Here is a 26,946-nt window from a genome sequence, read left to right on the forward strand (position 1 = left end):
AATAACATAGCTTGTTATCAAGCATCTCTCTCTTTCGCTACGAAAGTGTCGTGACAACTCATTGCCATGATATTCAGGAAGAACCTGAAGAGAAGTTTCCATCTTGATGTTAAAAGCAATATTTAAATTACTGTTACTCAGTTATGGGAGTTGATTGCATTTTGTGGAATCTAAAAGCCACTGTCTGCAAGTGTTATGTTTAACATATGCTACAATAATCATTGAAGATTTCAAATGATCTTTAATTATGATCTGGTGTTTGAAAGGATGTTCCAAATCAAAAGATAAAAGGTGGAGGAAAAGGGGAGAAACACATGCAAAGTGAATGGATGAGAAGGTGGCTGGGAAGTCCTAAGAAGACAAGTCACCAGTGGCTAGCTTCCAAAAGAGGCTAATAAAAGATGACAATCATCATTATCATATCTCCCATTCTTTCTTCTCTCAAATAATCTTGAATGTGCTGGAGTGTAGAAATATGTGGGAGGCTGAGGTCCATTATTTAATTAATATAATTTTTTTTCTGACATTTCATCCCTTACTTCATGAGGTGAGCCCTTGCTAACATGTGTTGTTTGGTATATTTCACTGCTCCAAGATTCCTCTCCTTCACTGAACTCCAGAGATCTGTAGAGAGTCTTTGGGACAAGTCCCCCCTCCTTAATTTGGCACTTTAAAGGAAAATAAAGGAACATCTTTTTAAAATTACACCTTAATAACTTCTTATTAAAAGTTAGGTAATTCTCAGGGTATTGAGAGTTGATAGCACTTTTTTTGTTAACCTTCATAGAAAAGGAAGTCACCAAGATATGAAAGGACACCAGTTTACTCACTGAATAGAAGCAAAAGGAAAATATCGAGGAACATTAGAACTGCCCAGAGGAAAACCTTTTGTTCTAGCCGAGCAAAAAATTAGCTACAGAAGAATCTTTACTCTGAGTAATGCTGACGTAAATCAGCTCTATGATGACTGCTTTCTAACCTCATAGGGTCCACCAAGAAAGTCTGGGATGTATTCTGCTGCAATGTAGTCAGTCAAACCACCAGGGCCCTAAAATAAAAAGAATAGATGAAAACATTGATAACGACAAAAAGAAGTTAACAAAACTGTTACAGAGAGAGATGGAAGAGTACTATGTTTTAAAAATCATGTATTAGAGTTCATTGTATGCTGATTTTTTAAAATAACTCAACCCTTTACTGCCTAAGAGTGATAGGCATCTAATTTCTCCCAACAGTATCACCCCTAAATCAAACATTAAGTTCATGAGAATAAGGGAAATCATCAGAAACTCAAGAAGCTCTTGATTGTTCAACAAGTTCTCCTTACAAGCACCATAGGAAATGTATAAAGAACAATATGGAGAACTTGTAAACTGATGTTAGGATGCAAAGTGTTAAGGTTCCTTTAATTCCCTTAAAAGTTTTAGGTCATGTTAATTACGCAGCTTACTTAAACTGATGTTCCAGGGAAAGAAACAGAGTTCCTCAGAGTCATCCAAAGTTTATGGTGGGAACAAATGGGTTTTTTCAAAAAACTAACATCAGTCATCACCATGAGAACAGTCCTTTTTAGGATTACTCTCAAGGGCATAAAAAGACAAGAAAATCAATTTCTTACTATCATTACCTGGTAGTCATTTCCTCCATAAATGAGGAACTTGTTCCTTGTGTTTTCATCAATGAAAGGACTGACCAATGTCCACAAAACACCAAATATCCTGGGTGCACGTACAATCAGCAGTCTGCCCATTGTCTCAGGGTAGTTACATTCAACAACCTCAATCACCTTCAATAAGGCTTTAATCCCTAATAAGAGAAATAATTTCTTGATCAATAACTTGCCAAACAGTTTTACAATGAGCTAAAGAAGTTGTTTAAATAGGGTCATGTAAGAGGGAGAATTTTTAACTTCCTAACCTAAAAAATATCTAACTATTTATCACTGTAGTTAAAGTTATAACCTATGTGTAACATAAATGCATCAAGCCCTAACATTTGTCTTCTAATCAGAATCCAAAGCTCTAGATAATTACTCTTAAAAACTTTTTAAGTATTTTCACCTGATTACCTTTGGCAAGAAGTCAACAAAAATAAAGGAAGTAGTTCTAGTGACATTATAACATTAAATCCATCACCTGTGTATTTGTTAAAACTAATCAAAGAACTGTCAACTCACCAGGTCTCCAAAGATGCCTCATGCTCAAGCCTTCCAAATCACAAACACACGTCCATGAGCTGTAACAAAACAAACTTTAATCAACAAATATGTCTATTTTGTATGAAATCACTGTGATACAAAACAGCAGCTTAATAATCTTCCTTAAGCCAACTCAACCTATATTTAGAAATGATCCCCCAGAGGACAACAAACCCTATGGAATTTCAATCAAAACCCCCACATGCAAGACGTGAACTAGCCATTTTAATTAAGAAAGTATTCCATAACACTCAGACCAGAAGAATATCTGCATAAAAACAACAAGGGGGCATAGATTTGAAAAAAAAATTAATTGTTCATGAGGAGAGGGAGATAACACCCACAAGGAGCAGAGAATGCAAACAGCCACTGACAAACAGACAGAAATCTAGTATATACTAATTCCATAAGCTTGAGTCTGATGAATTCTGCCCTGTATTACCTGATTGGATGCCCTGTTTCTTTTGTCAGTTCTTCAGTCATTCTTAGTCCTTCTTCATTAATTGAGACAACCTTGTTAAAATTAAAAAAGACATTTGTAAAATTAATAGTCAGTTCCTCAATCATTTATTGAATCATAAGAATTTGAAGCTTTGCACATGTTTTTGTTCCAAAACCCAAACACAAGAAAGTTTTAAAATGTATGATCATGAAATTAAATTGTTTGGTTTAATCAGCTGAGTTGATAATGTAAATTGGCCACCATAAAGAGTTTCAAAGCTGATGTTATGAGCATTTGTCTTTTGTCATTTGCTCTTTCAAAGGGCTTATGCTGGAAACATCACCTTTGAAACTCTTTACAGTGACCAATTTACATTATCAACTCAGCTGATAAAACTAAATTATTTTTTAATACTCCCCCACTGATGCAGCACCACAGTTTCCTTTTTAGAAACTTACCCCCTTTATTCATAACTGTTTGCTTTGAGTGTTAATTAACCCTGGACAGATATGGCTGTGATCACAAGTCCCCACAAAGACTTTGTAGAAAGGATGGCATATCAAGTTATTTTGTAGTAAATGATATGAAAAACTTACATGTTTAAGAAAGCCATCTTCACCAACAGCTTTAAGGAGACCTTTCACATCCATGGACCCTAGCCGGAGTATGTACAATGGGCGCCCCTCTATATGAATCAGAAATAGGGAAAAATAATAAAATCTCCAGAAAAATCTATTGGCACAAGACAAATGCAAAGTACTGTCAATGTAAAATAATACTTTAGTGATTGATTGAATCTGTTAGTCCTGAATCAATAGACCTTGCAGTTCAAGAATATTAATACCAGTAACATTTATAAGTTACAGTGTTCATGTACCTCAATTCATCATACAGCTGTACCTGGTATTCAAAGCTTAATCAATAGAGAGTTTTCTACATATCAGAAACATTATGCCTTTTGTTGGTAATAATAAACATGCAAATATTTTGGCATACTAATAATGGACTGGAAGCAGGTAAATTAATGCCAAAAAGTGAAAAAAAATTGAAATTAATGATCATGGTACTTGTGGATTTATTATTGTTAACAAGTAATTAACTAGTTTCTCCTTCCCTCTGAAATGCATGTAAGACACTCAAAAAAATTTCTCAGCCAAAAGTCAGAATTCTCCCTTATTATTTTATTATTTTACACACAGCAGGTAAGAGCAATCCTTTTATGGGTAAAATTTTCAAGAATTCCGAGTGATTTTAGGTAGCAATAAGAGATACTACAGGTAGGAAATGTTATTGGTTACTACCTGAAAAGGAAAACACTGACAGGCTTATGCTTATCTATTTTGATTAACATGACAAATCATTTGATTGGCCATACGAATTCTGTTGCTGCAAGTTTGCTATGAAGGTATACAATCGCGTTAAGTCAGTATTACTAACTAAGGAATTTGGGGAGAATTTTGAATAACCACATCAATCTTTCATCTAAGGAATTTTTCGTCACAACAAGGTTCTCACCTTTATCTTTGTTATGCCATCCTCCACTGTAGTAGCTCAAGAGAGGTTCAGGAGGCTGCCATATCTCCCTTATGTTGTCTATATTGTGATGGCGTCGCCATGCCAGAGACTCACACAGCATCTCATACACCTTAATGTGACAAAAGGAAGTTTCAAAACAATGCCATACATGCAACCAAAATTATTATAGAAGAGCGCATCAAACTGCAAGAACACAATGTTCCATTAGTACCTTGTCTAAATTGAAGTCTCGTGCTCTGAGAAATCTTAAAAGATGAGCATCATTAGGCATCTGTCAACAAAAAACAATATATTAGCATAACTGAAACATCTGCATACACTGACTCTCCTGTAAAAAGCTCTGAGGAAGTTAATTTTAAAAAATCAAGTACCTTTCCTTGATGGGTGGCACTGAGTTTCTTGCGCAGCTATAAAGAAATAACACATAGAACACAGTAATTTAGAAGAGTTTTTTTGTTTTTACTTTAAAAGAAAAAAAGGAAGCACAACCAGATGCAACAAGACTATTACATGATCCTAGTGCTGACTAGTCAACAGCTGTTTCTCTTACAAGTATACTCAATATACCTATAAGCTGGGTAGAAAATAGATTGAAGCAAAGCTTTGGTGGTACAAAAAGTTATGATGCAAGGACCCAACATTTTATTCTACATGCCTGAAACAAGGCCAGTTACCTGAATAAGTTGGTTCTCTTCCTTGGGACTAAGTTTTCCAAGGAACCTCTGAATGTAGTCATCATCAAGCTTGTAGTCTGAAAATGCAAAACAAGCTGACTTAAGAAAATTCTTACTGACAATTTTTTTACTAACAGTCATTTTCAAAATCCACTTAAACCATTCTGAATGCTTCTATCATTTAATCAGAAAGACTTAACAGGTGCAATGTCAGATCAGTATTTCGAGATTTTTTCAGCCAAGTATATATTCAATGCAACTTAACTGCAGTAAATAAGAGGAAATCTGGTAAGTTAGAAAAACACTACAGATGTAACTGCTAAGAAAACACAGACTGAAATGGCTTTTAATGACGATTTTGTGAGTTTGGCAAAATTTATGAAGGGACAAAAACCATGAAGTACCTTCCATAAACATGCAGGTAATGTCGACTACTTTTTCTTGCACTATAGAAAACAGCTTTCTTGTGAAATGAATTGAAAATTGAACATTCAGTCGAAAATTTCACTTTAAATAGCTTTCTAGCAATGAAAATGCCGAAAAATATTTTCTTGCAATGAAATAACCCTAGGTTCATGTTCACATTATTCATCATAATTTTCATCAAATGCAATCTTATATCTGTTTTGTGCCAAGTGCTGCACAAGGCACAATGCAGGACAACAGCATACAAAGTTAATTGATTGATGATCAAGTCCTTTTCATTTTACTAAGCAGGGACAGCTTATCTATGAGCATTAGACACATTTGTCTTCTACCAAAGCAGGTTATTATCAGATCATGAGCTGCTCTTTTATTGAGTTTAAGCTCATGCTAGAGCTAGTTCCTGTAGAAAAGTTTCTTTCTTTCATTCTCATCTCGAACTAATTCAGTACAAGATGCAAGGCATACAAGTTTGTAACTCTATAGACAGAATTAGTTCTTGACAAAGTCAATTAATATGCAATTTAGTTCTACAAATATAGATATTCAAGCACATTTTGGAAACATATTGCCAAAAGAAATTAATTGTGTTAATTTTTCAAGGGCCTTGAAAATGGTCTGAAATGAAAAAAACATTTTTCACCTTACCATATATTTTAAAACAAGTCAATAAAATTTATTATCTCATGACAAAGAAGAACTAAACCACATTCTAAAATGGTTCACTGTATTCAGTAAAACAAAATGTTGATGCCACCTTTACTTAAGCTGAACATTTCATAGCTGTGTAACAAAATATATTATAGTTTAGGAAAAGGTGACAGAAAATTTTTGACAAAACCTTGTACTTAATGCTGAATGAAATTGTAAGAATCCTGTAAAATACCTTGCTGGGTTGCCTGGTGTGACTTCATTTGTAAAGCATATGTTCACTGCTCTTTTGGGAAAAGGAATTAAATATAGCAACTGAAGCAAATGAGCCATAAACGTGTTCCAAAGCTGTCCTTTGTTTAAGTGTTGTATGATTCAGGCCTGTTCGTGTCCACTTCATTTGGATTTCAATTGTATTTATTGTTGACTAAATTAGGATCCTTGACGTCAGAAATTCAAATTAAACTCAGACAGCATGTCCACAAAACCAGATGTTCAAGAATATTGTACAAAAACTGTTCTGTAATTGTCATTTTAAATTTCCCTATAAGTTATAAATTTAGAGCTTAATAGCTGCGTACCTATATAAACACGGCTTTTACTTCTGCTATTGCTACATGACTGTATACCGATTTTTTTAATTGCTGGTCCACTTTGTTACCCATGTTTTCACATGCCTTTTCCAATTTCATTCTGGCTTTTTGTAAATTTATCATTTATTTTTTTTTCTTTGGTTTAAGTTTGTCTGTTGCAAGACAGAGTGTAATTTTCTTTAAGCAAAAATTATGAAAATCAACTTGTAAAAATGAATTATACTAATCACATGTAAATTATTTTACAACAAAAATAAAGCCTAAAAGTTTTGAACTTATGCTTTCATGCGAATTTATGAAAGATGAGATAGTTGAAAAAATTTAAATGATACTCTTGGCAAAGTTAAGCATTAATAATCCTTATTGGAAGGGGAACTACTTTGAACTGTGCTTCTGTCAACAACAAAATAAAACTAAAAACTGTTGATCACTCCAGAAATTATTGAAATAAATGTAAATGTAGTAAATGAACAATGTATAACAAGCTTTATGATATTTCTTACTTCATCACCACAAACAAGGTATTCATTAATGGTATAAATTTAAGGTTACACGTATTTCAGTATTAAATTAATATGAGATTCACAGAATCACATATGATTTACAGTTGGTGGACAGCTTTTCACAAAATATACATTTAGTAAATTAAAACATATCTAGTACCTTTATTCTTTCATGGTTACTGTCGTTATCATCAAAACATAGGTGAATGTATAGGTAAGGAGTATCTCAAATTTGTTGCAGCAAAGCACAAGTCTTTTCCTGTTACCAAGCATGCCATCATTACGTGTTAAACAAGGTCAAAAGGTATGTTTATTCAGGAAACCACTTTCCATGCAGGCATAAACTAGGCTAAGAGTAGCACAGGAAAGTCACATAGCATTAACTCACTTCCTGCACCCATTGAAATCAACCACCTGCATTGTTCTCCCTCTGATTCTTGATTACAAATTAAAAGATTTGGCAAATACAAATGCCTTCTCCTACAGTAAAGCTGCCTCGTAAAAGAAAAAAAAACTTTCTGAAAACCAACCACTAGTCACTATGATATAATCAGAAAATATGAAACAAAAATTTTAAACAGAAAATATGTAACAAAAATTTGAACCAAAAAATTGGAAAAACAGCAGGGGGATTTCTTAACAAGAATTTAAGATTATCATAGCTTGTAACTCAATCTTGTCGACAAGCCAAATGTACCAGTATCTCAGTAAAAACAATCTTGCTCAAGCTACTTGCCCTTTGACACCACTCATGACAATTAATTGACTCAAATTACCAAGCTGAACAATGTAAAACTGAACCCAACAACATTTCCATTATAATACCTCACAATATCCTTGCAGTTGTTAAAATGGTATCCAGTAAATGATTTAAGAGTCAAATTTATATCAATCCTGTTAATATTTTTTAGGGATAAATGAACAGTCTAACATACTGCATCAATTAGAATAACTTTTTTTCCACTCCTATCTTTGAGTTGTTTTTGAAACTCATATGTTACATTACCCTAAATAACTCAATTTGCCTTGAAAGACCAATGACGGCCAAAATATATCCCCAGGTACCACTGATGTTGCAAAGAAGTTATTACTATCCTTTTATCATTGTATGTGTGTTTAGCTGGTTGACCCAAATTTGTGGCATTTTTTAGCTTGAGTTATGATCTTATCTTGATTTTATTGAAAGCTATTTCATAGTAATTGTAATTTTAGGTATGATTTTATTTTTAATCCAGTGGATGTTAATGAATCTACATTAATGCAAAGTTTTCATTCTATTATTGAAAGAAAAGCTACAGCAGCTATAGTTAACTAACCACATACTCTCTCACCCTGATAAAGAGCCAACCCTCAAAACATCAGCTTTAAAAACTCCTTACAGTGGTCAATTCATGTCACCACCTCAGTTGATAAAAGCAAATAATCTTGTAATACCTTCCACAGACAAGGCACCACTAACAGTTCTTTAGAAAACTATCCCTCTTTACTCTCTCAGTAGTCAGAAGTTGTGTGCTATCATGAGGATAAATTCATTGGCAACCTTCTAATTAGGTGATCTGAATGACTGAGCACTGCAAAATGGAGAGCTATAACAGAGTGGGGGGACTGGGCACATAACCACAGTTTTCCATGTTTCCAACTCTTTCCTGTTTTTTCCAGATTTAAAGTAGTTTTTCAGTATATTTTACACTCACCTGGTCTGGAGGCAAGTGGTACCACATCAGAAGCTTCTATTGCAGAGCTTGCAATAGGAAGGGCATTACCATCCTCCTCTGTTTGGTCTTCACTACTTACAGCTTCTGCACTCTTTGTTCTCGGGCGTCCACGAGAATTCTCAAAGGGAGCCAGATATGTCACCCCTTCACTAATCAACTCATCAATGTAGTACTGAATCACTTCTTTTCCCTGATGAATGATAACGTAAGAATTTCTTGTGTCATAAAACACAACATTTGATAATAATTTTTTTTTCTGGTAAAAGGATCTGTGGATACTGGGACTTACAAGTTTTGCGATATTAGTGTTAAACACTTGGTAAAACCCTTGCAGCTTGTGAAGGTGGTGATTTAAGTGAACTAACGAGAGACAGATGGTAATTCATCTTGTTGACTGCAGCTACTGTTAAATTTCACAACATAAACTACCCCTAAAGTACTACGTAACATAAAATAAGGAATCAGTAAGCCGATGAATGGTAAGTGCTTACAGCACAAGTTCCCAAAATGTGATATTCATTAACTCAACCTCCTGTAAACTCAAATAACAATAATTTTCTAAATAAACTGAGGTACTGCCTTGCTGAGAAAAGGGGGGAATTGAAGAAAATTTGGTCTTATCATCTGATGGTATTGGCCACTGTAGAGAGTTTCTAAAGCTAACAGTTTTTCACCACAGTATGAGGGTTAGGTGGCTGATTAGAAGAGATACAGGGGAGATAAATTTCTACATAACCTATGGTACTGCCTTGCTGGGGCAAAGGGGGAATTACAAGATAATTTGAATTTATCATGATATTGGCCTCTGTATAGAGTTTCTGAAGCTGGTGTTACAAGCATTAACCCTTCACAGTTCACTCTGACAGGGGGTCAACATTCAAAACATAATTGATCATAAATAAAACAAAATCACCAAGAAATAAACAGATAGAGGATTACTATGAAGAACCCTAAGATCACCTTCTTGATGTTCTGAAGATACAACTTGATGGCCAACTTCTCAATGGCTGCCTCAAAACCAAAGAATGACTTGATGTCCAAAGTGGCATCCTGCTCAAAACAAGTCCAGTCAGGATTGTCGGGATGAACCTAGAAAGCCAACAATGGTATGAATTAACAAAGGATACATATATGCAAAGACATAACAGATAGCACAAGTGATGCTAGATCAAGAATTCTGAGCTCATTTTCAAACTTATCAGTAAAAGTTGTGATCTTGATCTGACACCAAATTCTCACAATTTATTTATAAGCAGATGTGCAGCTAGAAGGGTGAACAAAGATACTCACTCAATCCAGACCTAATATTATTATCTCATAAATGTAGCACTGAGTAAGACTGTTCCTCTCTGTACAAAATAATTAAACAGATTTTTCTTGTGCATCATTTAGAGTCAATTTTCTATATCTTCAATGTAAATAGGGGATGACTTGGCAAAGTTCTACTTTAAGCAAAAGCATCTTGCATATTAAAAGTTAAGCATAAAAAAGCTTTCATTCAAAATATATATATTATTCAGCTCTATCATTCTGTGTTTTTAGCCCGCATAAAATGAGAAACACCTCAAAAACAACACACAGTATTACGCATTACAGAAAATCCCTGCCGAGAATGTAACCTTGCAGATTTCATACTCATAAGAAATTTTGCCAATTGGAAAATGCTATGTCTAGTTCTTTCCATGCCTAACTATAACAATTCAATAATAACAGTCTTCAAAATATAAAACATCAGCCAGTACAAATGAAAAACACCGTTCCCAGATTATTCCTAAAAATTTAAATTTATAATTTAAACTTTTTTAAATTTAAATTATGCCAAAACATGACCCAAACAAATCTTCTTACAAGCCTGCTACACATTACATCACTTTCTTCTGGGTATGCACAAGGCTCCTAGTGTAATTAATAATATTTGGGTAGAAAGCTAATAATCATAATTCAATAAATTATTTATTACTTCCAATCCAAAATAAGCAGGTATAATAACATTATATCGGCCCGTGAAAACTTTGGAATAGTCATTTGTGGTTTTGCCTGATTGTAATGCAAATGTTCCCGTGGGACAGGAGACAAGTGTTTATCCTTAAATCTATAAAATGTTCGTGCACTACCAAAAGACTTTGGCACTGTTTATTTCATACTCATCTTGCGGTGTTTACTTTGAGGTCATTGGCAAAATCTCAAAGTAGACTATCACAAACGTAAATTGCAAGTTACGTGAATATAGTGTTAGTTGCTGAGACAATATCAAACTTGGAGAAAAAATGAGACTTTAATTTAAAATATGTGGACAGAAACTTCTCGATTTGCCCTCTTCCCCTTCAGGCAGGTGACGAAGGAGTAAATAAACTTACCGAATAGAAGCAGTGTTCTGTGACAGAAACACGAGACGAGAAGCTCTCGTTGAAAGCAGTGATTGTCAAAGTCCTCTCGCGCCGATCGAGACAGTTCGTTTGATTGAAATACACATACTCCACGCCAATAATCTGCAGCAAAATGAAATTTTGGAAAAATTTAAACCTGCACCAAAATTACAAAATTTGCTGAACCACCCTTCCTTCCGATATCACGAAGATGTGGATCAGCCGTATCACAGTCCTAGATAATTCAGTATCGAGTACCATGTTTTGATGTTTTCGACAGTCACGTCATGATAACAACTGATCAACAGTACAACAAATTTCTATGCACGAGGAAATCAAGCAAGTTACTGGCCAAATTTACATTCGTGAGAGAACTGCCTTCACACAACCCACTGGTGTATTTCCTTTAAGTTAAAGATCTTTCTTGTTTAGCTACAATTCGGGTCAATACACTTACTTTCTTCAATAGATACGGAGCATCTACATCGAGTTTACATCTCCTTTCGATGTTGTGTACCGCGCCGTCTTCGCTCTTATACTCTGACAAAATATCGCTACCAAGAAACACTGGAATCATTTTGCAAGTAGGAAAACGCTTTTCGTAAGCCTGTAAAAAAATGAGTGAGAGTTCATAGATTACAACCGCGAAATTGATTCTCTAACGGTGAAGATTTATCAGTTGGGCAATTAGAGGCATCGTATTTACAACCAGACGCCGCCGGTCGCTGACTCAACTATTACACAATTAATTCTACTTGAAGGCAATCACCAAGTGAACGTGAGATTACTAGTTTCATTAGCTTCGTATCGATAAAAGAGCTATTAAGTAGAATCAGTGTGATCGGATTGCGTAAATAAAAAGAGAGAATGATTCATCGAAAACTTCACCAAATGAATGAAAACGCTAAACTACTCACCGCCATGACTATCTCAAAAGGGTACTTATAAACCCTTACAGGCGACTGGTATTCTTGCACCATTTTAACTGCTAGTGGATGAAGCAAAAACTAAACAACGAGCTTTCAAACCAAAAACTGATTTTACAAGGCACGCCGGTGTTAACACACCACCGACATGTTTGCTTGCGTCTAAACAGGAAGATGAAGATCGACAAGGAAACAATTCTGTGGGGTGGTGGGAGTAACAAGTGACGTCACTAATTAGTTACCACGCATTTCAGCAATGGCGGTGAACCCTGGTATCGTCTCGTGAGAGTAACATTACCTTTCGTCGACTATTATTTATTTCCGCCACTTTCAAGATATTTGACATCTGCTTGCTTATGCAAGGTAGTGGTCTCAAGCAACCATATTCCCTTGGAAAGTCCTTGATTTCAATCGAGTGATCATATCACGTGAATAACAGCTTCCGTGCGTGTCACGTTCAAGAAAAGTGTCACAAGATTTCTCTCACAGAAGATTGAATAACTATAGCAACTTATTGCATAAGTAAGTTTGAACCGCAACTTGAAAGAGCCCCATTGGTTTCGGAGTTCAATTCAAACATGAGAGACCTCCAAGAGGAAGGATATCGCCCCGCACCAACGGAAAGCTCGCCTTTGCTACAAAGTGGGGCAACTAGAACGACCTTGACAGGCGCTAGAAAGAGCGACAAGAAACTCGATGCGGATAAACTCGTCAGAACTAAGGAGACAACCATGAAGTATCTTCATAAATACCTGCCAATAACTTCGTGGCTTCCGAAGTACTCGTGTGAAAGCCTTCTGAGGGACATCATTGCTGGGTTGACTGTGGGATTGATGGTGGTTCCGCAAGGATTAGCATATGCTACTATAGCTGGGCTTCCCATACAATACGGTCTTTACACTTCTTATATGGGATGTTTTGTGTATTGTGTGTTTGGTGGCAGTAAAGATATCACTCTTGGTCCCACAGCCATCATGTCCCTAATGGTTGATCGCTTTGCCAAAGAACAACCTCTCTATGCTATAGCTCTAACTCTTTATTGCGGCATTGTCCAGCTTTTGATGGGTCTTCTGCGACTAGGTTTCTTGGTTCGTTTTATCTCTCTGCCAGTTATAAGTGGCTTTGTGTCTGCTGCAGCTATCATAATTGGCTTTGGCCAGGTGAAATCATTGTTAGGATTAAAGAAAATACCAAGAGAGTTTGATAAAAATGTGTATGAAACATTTAAGAACATTGGAAAAACAAATCTGTGGGACTTTTTTCTAGGGTCATGCTGTATTGTGATATTATTAATTTTAAAGAAACTGGGTCGAGTCAAATGGCAGGAAGAGGAGGATATGACCAGATTACAGCGAGGGTGCAGGAACTTCTTGTGGCTGGTTTCAATTGCAAGAAATGCCCTTGTTGTAATTATGGCAGCACTTATTGTGGCAGCAGTAGATTCTTCTGGACACACAGTCCCATTTTCCATGACAGCTGAAGTTCCTTCAGGAATTCCGGATTTTAAGGTTAGTTTCTTATGTTATGCAAACCCTTGAAGCAACATTGGCAGGCAAGTTAACAAACACTCTTTCTGACCCTATGGAAAGTAATTTGTGAGGTATAGTCAGGGAGAGGGAGGGGTTAGCCAAGGGTAAAAGGGAAGTGGCCAAAACTGTTCAAAACTGTTCATCAGCTTTCTGAGGAAAGGCTTTTTCTTTGCCTGTAGGTACCTCAAAAAACCACTATGGTATAAACACAAAATGTTTGGTTTATTTTAGGTTTAATTAGGGGTAATAATTTTCAAAATGAACCTGTAACCAGATGGATTCATAAAGACATAATAATGTAACTCTAGGTAAAAATTGTGCATAAAACCTAAAAATTTGAAACCCTGATGTTTTGGCCAAAACTGTGGCCTTCATCAAGGGGAATGATGAGAACATTTTAAAAGTGTTCATTGATAAAGTTTGCACAAAGTTGAAACACTCAAAAAACACTCTTCAGCTAACAAACTGTAGTGGTTATTCATGCTCTACACCTTTTAGATGTTCTTCCAATTGAAATGCAAATTTGCTCTTTGTCTCAGCAATGTATAATGAGTGAGTGTACTTTTCTGCCTGAGCAGAAATTACATGTTTCGTTTCTTTGGATAGGTCATTGTTAAGTTAAGAGTGGAATGTTTTAAGGGTGATCTTTCAAAATCTTAAGCCAAACAAAGTCCATCAGAAATCCACCCATATAGAGAGACATCTGTTTTTTCACTTGCATCACCCAGTCATACACAAGAAGACTATTGTCAAGACTTTAATCTGACCTAGTTCTACTGAATCTTTGCCTCCCCACCAAAGGCCAGACAGATATTTTGTTTAGATCAGGAGGCATCAGGGAGTAAAATTAAAACACAGAGCTACTTAAATTAAAAAAAAATATGAGCTGGTAGTCTCTTGTGAAATCATTCAATATTTGGTGAAAATAACTTTTTTTTAATTGTTCTTTATGTTGCTCTGTTTAAATAATGTAACTATGAAGTGCACTGATTGGCTCTCTTGAAAGTGATTAGCCATATACAGCTCAGCAGCTCAAGAGTAAATAAATTATTTTTTTATTCTTTTTGGTACATACTAAAACAATTATTCATTTCATTGTTTTGAAAAAGGTGGATAAATAATTACCTAAAAATAAAATACTTAATCATTGCTTAAGTGCCTTGGCCCAATTTTTAATATTTGCATGGTTAAAGATTTGTTGCGATTAGACATGTTAGTTTCTTGGATAAGGAAGATGAACTGTATCTTCTCTGCACTTGTTAGCAGGGAACATTAAAGAACCCATGTGCTTCTTGCTAAGAGTAGGGAACACAGCCACCAGTGTTGTGGTCTGACCTTCTCATTGTTTATTCAGGCTCCCATTTTAACCAGTTTTAAGAGCCCAGCTGGACCAGCCTGTTTAAATATTGCAAATGAACTAAGTAATTGAAAGAGGGCAAATCCCAGAGGATCATCAAATAGCCTGAAATGGGCAACAAAATAAACTAATTTAAGAGGTTTATGAGTACCACCAGTAAACTCTTTCTCTAACTGAACCCCGCTGATTCTTAAACTGTTTAACTTTCATTCGTTTTCTCACAAACCTTGGAGACCTGCTGATAAGGGGAATTAGGAAATGTGTTCTACTAAAACTTTGGATGAACATGTTTTCAAATCTTGTAATCACACTGGATGTGAGTCACATGAACCATGTTTAGTGTCTCAGCTATGATGCATGGTCTCAGTAAAACTGGTTGAAGGGTATCCAAAATTCTAATTGGAAGGTCGAAGCACTCAGTTGTTATCTAGAATACTTGCGGCGTTCATGACTAAGAATATCAGAATTTTGTGGCTTGATCACTGTTAAATTGGAAAAGTACCTTTTCACGGTGTACACATTCATATGTCAACAACAGCAAAAAAAACCTTGTTTCGGCTTGTGAAGATGTCACTTTTCATCATTTTATTCAAGTTGATTAAATAATCCTAAGGGTTGAGTTACGAAAGATGGCCACATGACAAACTTTATATAATGAATCTGGTACAGCACGCGTAAGCAAACTTCCTGTTCATGCAGACAGTGTGAAACCAGAAAATATGGCCACATGACAAGCTACCTACCGTGTGTGCGAAATCACTTTTCTGTGTAGATAATGACTCCAGAAAATTTGGCCTCATGACAAAGTACATGCTGTGAAACTGTGAGAAACTGCGAGAAACTGTGAGAAACTGTGAGAAACTGTGAGAAATCACTCTTCCGTGCAGAAAGCACGACTTTGTTTAAAATGGCAACATGCAAACTACATTTTAGGCCGGAAACTATGTGCGAAATCTCTTATTAAGAAGTTAGGAAGTGACTCTATAAAAAAATAACCACATGAGAAACTACAAGCTGTGAAACTGTGTGTGAAATTATTCTACCATGCAGAAACGGTGAATTCACAAAAATATCCACGTGACATTGTGCTGGGGAACCCCGTGTAAAAATTACTCTTCTCTGCAGACGATGAAATCTCAAAATCTTACAGGATTTAAAAAGTGAAGGGAAAGACACTTCGCTTAGTCTGTAGATTTACATCATCATCTTGACTGCCCCCTTCACCTACAAAAAAAATACAGGTAAAACGAAATTTCCATCGTGGAAATTCGATCCATCTTACTTTTCACGTACTGTTGGAGATCGGCATAATTATTAAATCTTGATGACAACGCGAACTTTGAACTCCACGCTTAAAAAAAAAAACGCGACGAATTAAAGCGTTAGAGTGTTAAGTACAATAGGCTGGTTTTGTTTTTGTTTTTGCGAATTGACTGAGATGTTTAACAAATTAAACCACGCCTGTACTCACCCAACAGCAGTCATTTATTCACCTGTTTGCGTTGGAGACATCTGGTCCACTTCGAAAATTCACCTATCATGACTGCTGAGGAACAGTACATTTCCACTCAACCTTGCACGCGTACATCTCACGTGCAGGTCCCTTGAAAGAACCGCACTATACCACCACAACATGTTTTCGATGTTTTTTATGCTTAGTTCACGTACGCGTATGCAGATACATATATTTCTTACGTACTCGTGTGAAAACGCTGTTTCAAAAGTTTTTTCTGTCAAGACCCTCTCCTGCTATTTTTTTTAAAATTAATATTAAACAGGAAACGGTTTTCCATTTTTCTGCATTTTTCTTACACCAAAAGAATTCGATGTAATTGCTACACCCTTCTTTCAGTAGTTTTTTACTTTATTCGGATTTTTTGGATTGATGGCTGCATCGCATTTGTAGGACTACTCAAAGCCCTGATCTTTCTTAACAACGCCGGGTATTCTGATCGAGTTGGAAGAAATTATGGAAGAGAGTTGAGAGAAAAGAAAAGTAGATTCAGCTAAGAATTATTTTAAGAACAAACCTCATAAAAATTGCCGACCAATCTCTGAAAAGGCGGTTGGGTCGGGAAAGAGTGCGAATTTAGGAGAAAAAGCGGTTACGTAACTTGGTAGCCGTTCGTATACTAAGAAATGTGAAAACGTGTTTTGGTGAAGCGAAGATAACACAAAAACAAACAAAATGAGTAGACGAAGGAATTAACTTATTTTATAAAGGTGGTCAAATGAAGAAGAAGTACGAATAACGTGGTTTGGTGGTGAGAAGTGATCAGCTGATTTGCAGCCTGTCTTTACGTCGCCAAAAACAAGAGGTGAATCACGTGAAAAGGATGGTTTTCAAACTGCCCATAAAATTATTGCATTATTGTTAGTGATTGCAGAAAGGAAAATTTTCATTCTGCAGAGTTCGTCAGCTCTTGTGCGGTGAAATGGCGGTGGAAAAAACTGGAAAAGAGGTGAGTACTAAAACGCCCACGATCTATTTCAAGGGTGATCTCACATCATACTAGAATTTCGTAGAATGAAAGTTTTCTGTTTTAGAAAAAAGCGTTCTCGAAAAATGCTATGCGATGCTTTGAATTGACCGATGAAAGGTTAATTGTCGATTTCCAATCGGTTTTTTCCTTCGTTCCTTGAATTCTGCACAACTTGAACTCCTCTCGTTACTAAATATTGGATTTTAATGTATGCAAACATTGTCTCTCTGATTGTTTAGTAACGCCGGCAACCATGTGAATACATGAATAGTTCAATTGGACATGGTTGATTGGTGGGTTTTCCCAAATGACCTGCTTGCCGTAGGCTAAAACAAAATGCAGAAATCAAAACTTATACAACTCAGGTGATTACCGAGTTATTTCGCTGTGACCAGTGCCGATGCCGTTCAGTATCACTCCGGTTCGAAAGCCCGTCAGCGTGTCATTTTAACATGAGTTGCTCTGCTTTACAGGGAAAATGCATAGAACACTGTTCTCCATTACCGGTGAAGGCGTTTGTGAAGAAGCGCTTTCCAATCGCGTCTTGGCTGCCAGAATATAATCTTAGGAAGCTACAGTGCGACATGATTGCCGGCTTAACTGTTGGTCTAATGGTAGTTCCTCAAGGTCTTGCTTACGCTCAACTGGCCGGACTGCCACAACAATACGGACTGTATTCGGCGTTCATGGGCTGTTTCCTTTACTGTATTCTAGGCACGAGTAAAGATATTACTTTGGGTCCGACTGCGATTATGTCGCTAATGGTATCCGCCTACGGGAAACCCGAAATACCTAATTACGTTGTCGCTTTAACTTTCTATACTGGAATACTCTTACTCGCTATGGGCCTTCTTCGGTTGGGATTCGTTGTAAATTTTATTTCGATTCCAATCGTGAGTGGGTTTACTTCCGCGGCGACCATAATCATCGCGTTCAGTCAGCTGAAAGATTTGTTTGGATTACAAAAAATTCCTCGTAAATTCGCACAGAACGTGTACTACACCTTCAAGAATATCGGTCAGACAAAGAAATGGGATGTAACATTGGGGTTAATATGTATAATGATTCTGATAACCCTGAGGAAGGTTGGACGACTCGAGTGGGTGAGCCGCAAGGACTCGAGCGACTCCAGATGGTTGAAGGCGGCAAAAAAGGCGGTTTGGCTTATTTCAATCAGTAGAAATGCTCTCATTATTTTGATCGCTGCGGTTGTTTCTTCGTCTCTCTATCAGCATGGCCATAAAGATATTTTTACTTTGCCATCGCGCATTAAACCCGGTCTTCCACCTATGCAGGTAATTAAATGTTTGCTTGATATTTTTCATGATCATTTGAAGTGACACCTCATCGATGTAATTGCTCTACCGGTCAAGTATACAATTCGCTTCACAAAAAAATGTTAAACATTTCGTGATATAAGTGAATTTGATTTAATTCTCTACGGATGTCTAAGGAACCTACAATGAGAATGTCACATCGACTGAGAGTTTTCGCGTGAATTCTTAAACGGTTGAAACGCTCATGCTCTCGGTCAAATTTTTAAATGGAAGGTAAGCAAAGTCTCTTTCGCGGCCTCTGATTGGGCAGAAGCTTAGGAATTCTTCCAAGCGCGCGAGAAAACCCTTGGAAACGCTACCGATCGTTTGTTCCAAAAGTGAATTTTTTTCATTCAGAAAATAATTATTTCACATGATCTTGAAGTGTTTTGGCTAATTACACGTTTAAGTTAAATACCAAATAGTATGTCCAGAATTATGTCACTAAACTTTGCATTTGCCTAGCTACTAATTTTAATAGTTGGTACAACTGACTTTTCCCAATTAAAACAAAGTGAAGAGCAAGCAAATAACATCAAGTAACAAGTTATGCTAATTCCAATTTTTTTTTACAATTACTGTTTTCCATCATTAACCACAGATTCTAATGATTTGAAAAATTTGACCAGGTGAACGACATCTGTTTATGATTGTTTTGTGTTGTTGAATTTTTTTTTTTCCATTGATCTTACATTTAGTATAAGAAAATACAATTACTGACAGAAGGAATTATTTCTTTGAAGCATTCATTCACAGTATTTGAAAACAAATTTTCTTTAGTAATCTCTTGCAAGCAACCTTTGAAGTCACACCTTAAAATTTTTATATTCCAATTTGTGGATTAGGAAGCTTAGCGTATGAAGTTTAATGTGAAAGTGTTTAAATGTGTTTATTCTTATATTTTTTTTTTTCTAATTGCAACACATATGTACAAAATTGTATTTATTAATAGTCAAAAGCAATGTGACTCTACATCACCATGCATAGATTGTTCTTAGAATTTTATTCTTCAGTTTTTTTTTTCCTTGCAAATGCTGCATGATGATTCTTTTACTTCCTTTCACCTTTTAAATTTAGTAGCAAAAATCACTTACCTTTGATACACTCACTGGTAATTGCAGTGATGATGTAATAGAAAAAAAGCAATAAGAAAAAAGGAATATTCCAGTTTAACAGCATGTAGCATTAGCATATGGCATAAGTATATAAATTTTTTTAAATTTTGGACTTGCTTGGAATTTCTAAAAAAAATCTGATACTCCAAGATGTTTGAAGTAATTTATCACTGGAAATTCTGTGAAAATTGTTCAACTCCTGGGCATACAGCCAGTGGGTAGCTTTTATATGTTAATAAATTCCTGTTTGGCCTTTCTCTTTTTTTTTTTAATTTTGCTTTTAGCTTTTTTCTATGACAACACTATTGCAACAAGGTGTATGCATATATTAATTTAAAGGTTTTAAGATAGGTTCTTTTAATTTGGAGCATGTACATAATAACTACAAATTCCTTCATCTGAACTTATGAGTTTTATTGACTATAGAGAGAAAGTGAGAAAATGGTTTTGAGGTCTCAAATTTGAGAGCTGCTTGAAAATTTTTACTGAGTACAACACTTTTGTGAATCATTATCAGTGAATTGGTATTCGTGATTACTAAATGTCTATGGTATGCAAATGAATTAAAAAAAGAGGAGAAAAGGTGTATGATTAATGAGAAACTCGTAGACCATCTTGCTTGCAAACATAGACCCTACCACTTCTAAGCAAATTATATTTACATAAAACATCACTAACTCTTTTAAGGATTCCTGAAAGAAGTATGATGATTGAAATTCAGTAAATATGAATAAGGGAGAATAATAAATATCTGTGCTATAACTATGTAATTACATTCAATGAAATAATGGAGATTGAATATTTTGTATATACTGAAGAAGTCTTCCTGAAAAGCCCCATCACTACTGACATCACTTCCCTTTTAACACAATTTAACCCTCTAACTCCTAAGATCTTATTAGTAATTCTCCTTACTGCCTGCCAAATGATTCTCAATATGTTAGCTTGAAGAGTTTAGTAATCCCGTAATTGATATTTTTCTTTATTCTCATCACTTGTCTGCATGACATTGTATAGATATGGTAAGGAGAAATTCTGTCTCGGTCACTCATGTGAGTAAAAAGGGTTAAAAAAGGATGGAGATAAAAGATGCTGGGTAATGTGTTGAGGGCTATCCTGCAGTTTTTGCAGAAGTGAAAACAGCATTAAATGATGATTCTTTGTACCAGAAGGGGCAGGTGGGGGGAGGGGGGGTGAGTGTGGGAGAATCTATGGGGAATAGGAGGGGTATAGAAGGGGTATGGGGGAGGAAAGGGTCAAGGGGTGAAAGTGAGAGGGTTGGGGGTGGGGGTGGGGGTGTAGGTGTGGGAGAATTCATGTGGAATGGGAAGGTTATGGGATAGGAAAGGGCATAAGTGATTCTAGTAACTGGTGAGACAGAAGTTGAAGGTGTGAGAGGTTATTGGTTATTACAGGGTACTGTCACTAGTACTCTCACAGTTTCAAAGTATCAAACTTCATTTTCTTTCTTTAAATTTTACAGGCACCTGCTCTGAGCTTTCAAGTTGGCAATGCCACAAGAAGTACTCTGGAGGTGTTTAAGGACCTGGGACCTGGTCTAGCTGTGGTTCCCCTTATTGGCTTTCTTGAGAGCATTGCAATTGCCAAGGCTTTTGCTCGCAAGAATCGCTACACAGTGGATGCTAGCCAGGAGCTGATTGCCCTTGGTGTTGCCAATTGTCTCAGTTCGTTTGTATCCTCCTATCCAGTGACTGGAAGCTTCTCTAGGACTGCTGTGAATGCTCAAAGTGGAGTGGCAACACCTGCAGGAGGTTAGTTTCCCAGTCAATACCAATTTTTCATGGATTTTTTTCTTCTATAATAGCAAGCCACAGGTTTCCGTTGGTAGTAAATCATCAACCTTCTTTTTTATAATTATAACCATAACTTTCAAATTAAGACTTGAACCCAACAGTTTATCTGTCGAGTGTTACTTTTGGTTCAGTATCCTATAAGGGCCTTTCCACACAAGCAAACAAAACAAGAATTCTTGAGACAAAATGAAAGGACAAATTTTGCCATGTTTTGCCAAGTTTTGTTTTGTCTGTTGCTTCTGCATTAAGAGTTTCAAAGCTGTCAAACTCTGTCAGCACCTGACCTGTTCAGAAGATCAGCCAGCATAGTTTGGCAATGGATTCCACCTCCAATTTCCAGGATTTATCCTAAGTCCTGATTTTATAATCCCTTAGTTTTGCAACAAAAGAAAATTTTTGCCTCTTTAGTAAACTGATTTCACTTCAATTACAAGCTATTTGTAACTTTTACAACAAATGCTCAACAAGTTTATCACAGTTCTTTTTATTTAATCGATTTTGTCCAGTTGTTACTCAGGACAAATTTTGATGGTGGTGTGTTTGAAGATTTGTCTGCTTCAGCCCAAATTTGTCATGTCATGGCAAACCATCCGCACTTGTAAAATGTTAGTGATGACAGAATATTTGTCTAAATAAACACCATTTTCACTAGTGCAAAAAGGCCCCTATGTTGAGAATTTTTTCATTCTCCAGGATTTGACAAATTCCCAAATAATTAAGTATAATTAAGTGGGAGATATGATGAACAGATGGGTAATTCTGAATTCTGGATTGATGGGGTTAGGTCAAGCTCCGGTCATGGCCTTGAGCGAGACTCTTTCTCCTTTTGATGTTCCACCACTGGTTGTTCAAAGGTTGAATAACACTCTCCACTAGATGAATCTCTATCCAGTGGATACAGTGGCTTGACCAGAGTTGGGTCAAGCTCTGGCCATGGCCTTGAGCAAAACACTTCCTCCCTTTGATGTTCCATCCTGGCCCAGGTTGTTCAAAGGTTGTGTAACACTATCCACTGGATAGTGTTTTAACTGTTATTGGCTCTTTATACAACTGGACCCTGTAGTATAAATCTAAAAAAGAAGGAAAGTCTAGCCTCAACCCAAGCAGCTCATCCAGCCAGAGTTTTATCCTGACTTCTGTATTATGAAGCTACTTGGAGTGTTTCTTCCTTGCCCCCTCTGAATGGGATAGCTCTCAACTGCAGGTTATCCTGGGTCCTCAGCATGCTAAGCTTTGGGCCACCACCCAAAAAGAAAAATTCTTAAAGGGAACAAGGTGAAATATTGAGTACCTATTCACCTTTGAGTAGCAATATTGTCAGTTACTTATGCCTCAGAAACTGAGATACCTCCTGGCTTCTGTATCCTGGTTAGTCCTGTATGTAGGCTGAAATTGATGACTTTTATACATGTGGTTCCTTTCAGGAATTTTCACAGGTGCCATTGTTCTCTTAGCACTTGGGCTCCTGACAGACTCCTTCAAGTATATTCCAAAAGCATCCCTTGCAGCACTGATCATGTCATCAGTGGTAACCATGATTGAATATCACATTGTGCCAAATATCTGGAAAGTGCGGCGTATAGACTTGGTGCCTTTGGCCATCACCTTCTTTGGCTGCTTTTATGACATTGAAGTTGGAATTTTGGCTGGTATTGCAGTTGCATTGTGCATTCTCCTGTATTACGTGGTCTGGCCCCCCATTACCAGGGTTGCTAGAGGAGACTATGTGCTTCTAAAAATTAATGGAAATCTCAACTATCCTGGCGTCGAACATCTGACCAATGAGATACAAGAAGTCACAGCCACTGACCCTACCCCACCTGGAATTGTAATTGATTTTTCAGTAGTCACAAGCATTGACTTCACAGTCACTCAAGCCCTTCTGACAATTCTGGAAGAGATGGAAAACAAGAGAATTCCTATGTTCTTCTCTGGTGTCCTGGACAGTGTGCGAAATATGATGATCTCCTCTGGGATTGATTCAGGCATTATTAATCAAGGCACACAAGCTGTCATTGACTCAATTAATTCTTTAGAAATAGTTGAAAATTAAATCAATATTGAAGCATCATTTCCCTCAATCCAGGGTAATGAAGTTTTAGGAAACTATTTTGCTTACAGATTAGGCAAATAAAACACCAAACTTTTGATGGGTCCTTTAAATGACAACAGATGATTTATAACACTTTATATGGCAAGCTTTTAGGGGTATCCATTCACACAAAATATCACTGGAATTACCAGCACATTTATTGGGTGAAAGTTTTCTGGGCCATACAAGTTTGCAGTATTGTTAGGAGACATTTTGATACTTTTTGATGATGAAGAGCATACTTCTTTTTCTTATTGTTGGAGCTCAAATGTTCCTTACCTCAGACAAATTTTCAAATATAGGTTCATGTGTTAATCCATTTCTTTTTTTTTTGTCTTACCAAGAGAAAACAACTGCAAGTCTTCTACTAAGGGCAAGCTGATTAGTTGTGTAAACTATGTAGGTCATATCAATGTGTTTAAAAGGACCACAAGAGTTTAAAAATTTCAAAGTTTGTCATTGCTTTGGAAATGTAGAGGTTTCATTGGTTTAGTTAACTATTAAGTAGGTTAGTCAGAGTGAAATATATTTAGATCATTGTTAAATTTAATTACATAAACCCAGAAAATTATTCATAATGTTATTTAAAGACATAATTTACCAATGATTTTGCTTTCAATTCGACACATAAGTTATTTAAAATATATGCCACTGTGCAGAGTGCAGAGACAGAGTTGGTCTTTAGGTATAAGAAGATAAAACAAGCACCTCAAAAGACAATGTGCTGAAAACTTGTCAACAGATACTACAGAAAATTTAGTATGAAAGAAAAAAATAATATCACATATTACAGTCATTAAAAGGAAAAGAATGGTAATAAGCCCTGTACAAAATGTTGATTTGTGAAAAGTCAAATTAAAACAGTGCAATGTATGAGCAATTATTAAATCAATATTCCAACCATGTGATAAAGGAAGGTTTTGAAGAAAAACAATCTCTATTTCTTGAAAACAGGCAAAAGTTCAATAGTTTTGTAATAATTATTGTGATATTCCTAATTTCTCCTCTCCAAAGTTAGATTAGTTATGAACTTTTCCAAAGGTCAGGCAGGCTGACTAATCAAAAGATGCAAGGCAGAAGAACAGAAATATGGTTAATATTGTTTTTATGATTGCACAATATTTGGTTTGGATTAAAAAATATATATATTTTTTTAAATTCAAAGCATACGTAAGTATTAAAATGCAGATCTGTGCTCAGTTGTGTTAAATCCATTATATTATTCATCAAATATATATTAGATTGTGTGAATCATTTATATTTTTGGTGGGAATAGAGACATATTTTGGTTCAAATAGCTACAAAATAATTTTAGGGATGTACTTTATTAGAAATGTTTAGGTAAAAAATTTTGTACCACAAATTAGTTAATCCTATTTGATGTTGAAATTTATTTCATACATGAATCACAGACATAATAATTCATATTGCTTCGTAAATACTCAATAAATTTATTGAAGAGTTGCAGAAACAGTAGCAATGAAGTATGTCTACTTAGCTAGACAATTGGATAATGTTTTGTGTTGAATGAAATGCAAAGAAAATGTATATTGTAATTTAAGGGCATAGGGTTGAAATAAAGTGAGGACATGACATTTATCTTTTATTCCTCTTTTTCATTCAGCTTACCCTTTGACCCCTACAAGTGACTAACATCTAATTTCTCCTTACAATATCACTCCTGACTTGAATACTAAGGTCACATGAACAAAAGGAAATTTTTACCTACTAAAGAAATTCTTGATTGTTGAACAAATTCTCCTCATCAGTATCTTATGGAGAATATGCATACTAGTGTTTGGACGTAAAGGATTACCAAATTTTGTGGTAACTGATGAATGCACCCCATTGCAAGTTTGCCCCCAATCACTTTTGTGAGTTTGTCCTCGACTTCGCCAGTTCACCCCTAATAATTCAACTCTTTTTTTTTTTAATTCCTTTCATCACCATGAAACAATTTACATATGGTAGCTTGGGTACACACTGCTAAACATAGTTTGGATACTCAAATCATACAAAATATGACCAAAACAATTTTTTTCACACTTATAAACATGAATAAAGATGAAACTTTTATTGTTTCTTTATGCTTCTTTCATGTTTTTTAACTTTTCAGTCAAGTGGCTTGCCTTGTGATTAGTTGATAAAACACTTACAACATTTAAGTGTCTGTCAAGAGTGTTTTTGGGTCAGTGGGAAGTTCAAGGATGAAGCGAGATAGCTTGTTCTTAAAATTTGGTGTGAACAAAAGAACAAAATTGTGTCAAACCCACAATATTAAGACTGGAGTAAAAAAGCGCCCTTTCTTTAATAAAGTGTTTATAACACGGATGGAAATTTGCATGTTGAACGAAAATTGTTATGGTTTTGCTGTGAAAATTACATGTTGGTGGCAAATATATCATGATTTTGATAGGGAATTAATGTTTTCTATGGTAGGGAAACAAGTTAAAAGATTTGGGGGGAACTGGTGAAAGTGGGGGTGAACTTGTGCTTTTCAAGGGAGACATTTTTTTTTAAATACGGTCCGTTAAGGAGCAAACATTCATCATAAACCAATTTGGCAAAATTTCCGCACAGCCCCATACATCATTATACATCCATATATGGGGCTTTATTTTTCAGTGTATCACCAGTAAGATGTACATGCATAATTAAGTATGGGGCTGTGCGGAAATTTTTCCATCAATTTTGCTATGAACTAAACCATCTTCATGGTAACATTTTATACCGACACTTGATGTTGGCATCATGGAAGAGGTGCAATTTACAATATTTACATTTCAAGGTATAGCAGAAGAATGAGATCAGATTTTAGAAAATGAATTTTAACAACTCACTTCATTCTGATCCAGTCTCATATTTCATATTTTTCATAGCTTAACCAAACAGAACATCACCCAGAAAAGGCAATATAAATATATGTACAGCAAACTAATTTCAGACCCGCCCCATGACAAGGGTAGCTTTTTTACAGTCGGGAGCTTCTTAAATTGGCAATCATTTCTGTTATTCTCATGACCTTTAAATTTGATTGAAGAGTGATACTGTAAGGAGAAATTAGAAGCCAGTCACTCTAATGTGGAAGGACGTTTTTATCTCGTACTGGAACCTCCCCAAGCCCAAAAACAAATATGGTACTCCGTTATGTGCAAACGGAACCATGAAAGGAAGCCTATACCCGAGTATAATTTTCCACGGGATAAATGCCCAT

The 26,946-nt window shown here is 35.9% G+C and overlaps 2 protein-coding genes across 4 annotated transcripts in view; one reads left to right on the top strand and one right to left on the bottom strand.

Annotated features, from left to right (window-relative positions):
- Positions 1–12,228, bottom strand: part of LOC113676904 (SEC14-like protein 1) — a 16,857-nt gene extending 4,629 nt beyond the window's left edge. The window contains exons 1-15 of the mRNA XM_089184195.1: positions 12,018–12,228; positions 11,558–11,707; positions 11,092–11,223; positions 9,695–9,823; positions 8,714–8,924; positions 4,850–4,926; positions 4,547–4,582; positions 4,387–4,446; positions 4,155–4,284; positions 3,236–3,324; positions 2,640–2,710; positions 2,177–2,235; positions 1,628–1,806; positions 980–1,048; positions 540–668 (exon numbers count right to left, since the gene is read on the bottom strand). Coding sequence (XP_089040321.1) covers positions 540–668; positions 980–1,048; positions 1,628–1,806; positions 2,177–2,235; positions 2,640–2,710; positions 3,236–3,324; positions 4,155–4,284; positions 4,387–4,446; positions 4,547–4,582; positions 4,850–4,926; positions 8,714–8,924; positions 9,695–9,823; positions 11,092–11,223; positions 11,558–11,707; positions 12,018–12,080 — 1,584 coding nt within the window. The 5' untranslated portion in view covers positions 12,081–12,228. The remainder of the gene's footprint in view (positions 1–539; positions 669–979; positions 1,049–1,627; positions 1,807–2,176; positions 2,236–2,639; positions 2,711–3,235; positions 3,325–4,154; positions 4,285–4,386; positions 4,447–4,546; positions 4,583–4,849; positions 4,927–8,713; positions 8,925–9,694; positions 9,824–11,091; positions 11,224–11,557; positions 11,708–12,017) is intronic.
- A 34-nt stretch (positions 12,229–12,262) lies between these two features.
- LOC113676905 (sodium-independent sulfate anion transporter) lies at positions 12,263–25,331 on the top strand. 3 transcript variants are annotated; one of them, XM_089184196.1, is made up of 5 exons: positions 13,520–13,534; positions 17,323–17,374; positions 17,869–18,690; positions 21,310–21,598; positions 23,065–25,331. In XM_089184196.1, exons 2-5 carry the CDS (start codon positions 17,348–17,350, stop codon positions 23,691–23,693), a joined length of 1,767 nt encoding a protein of 588 aa, XP_089040322.1. In that variant the 5' UTR covers positions 13,520–13,534; positions 17,323–17,347; the 3' UTR covers positions 23,694–25,331. The 3 variants fall into 3 exon arrangements, with proteins under 3 accessions (XP_027049442.2, XP_089040322.1, XP_089040323.1); XM_027193641.2 differs by lacking the exons at positions 17,323–17,374; positions 17,869–18,690 and having other exon boundaries at positions 12,263–13,534; XM_089184197.1 differs by lacking the exons at positions 13,520–13,534; positions 17,323–17,374 and having other exon boundaries at positions 17,484–18,690.
- Positions 25,332–26,946: the final 1,615 nt, after the last annotated feature.

This window comes from Pocillopora damicornis, chromosome 10 (assembly GCF_964200805.1).
Source record: "Pocillopora damicornis chromosome 10, jaPocDami1.2, whole genome shotgun sequence".
Taxonomy (NCBI): Eukaryota; Metazoa; Cnidaria; class Anthozoa; order Scleractinia; family Pocilloporidae; genus Pocillopora; species Pocillopora damicornis.

Coding starts and splice junctions, on each gene's coding strand:
- LOC113676905 (XM_027193641.2), top strand. CDS start 12,605: ATGAGAGACCTCCAAGAGGAAGGATATCGCCCCGCACCAACGGAAAGC. Junction 13,535..21,309: donor CAGGAATTCCGGATTTTAAG/GTTAGTTTCTTA, acceptor TAAATTTTACAG/GCACCTGCTCTGAGCTTTCA. Junction 21,599..23,064: donor AGTGGCAACACCTGCAGGAG/GTTAGTTTCCCA, acceptor GGTTCCTTTCAG/GAATTTTCACAGGTGCCATT.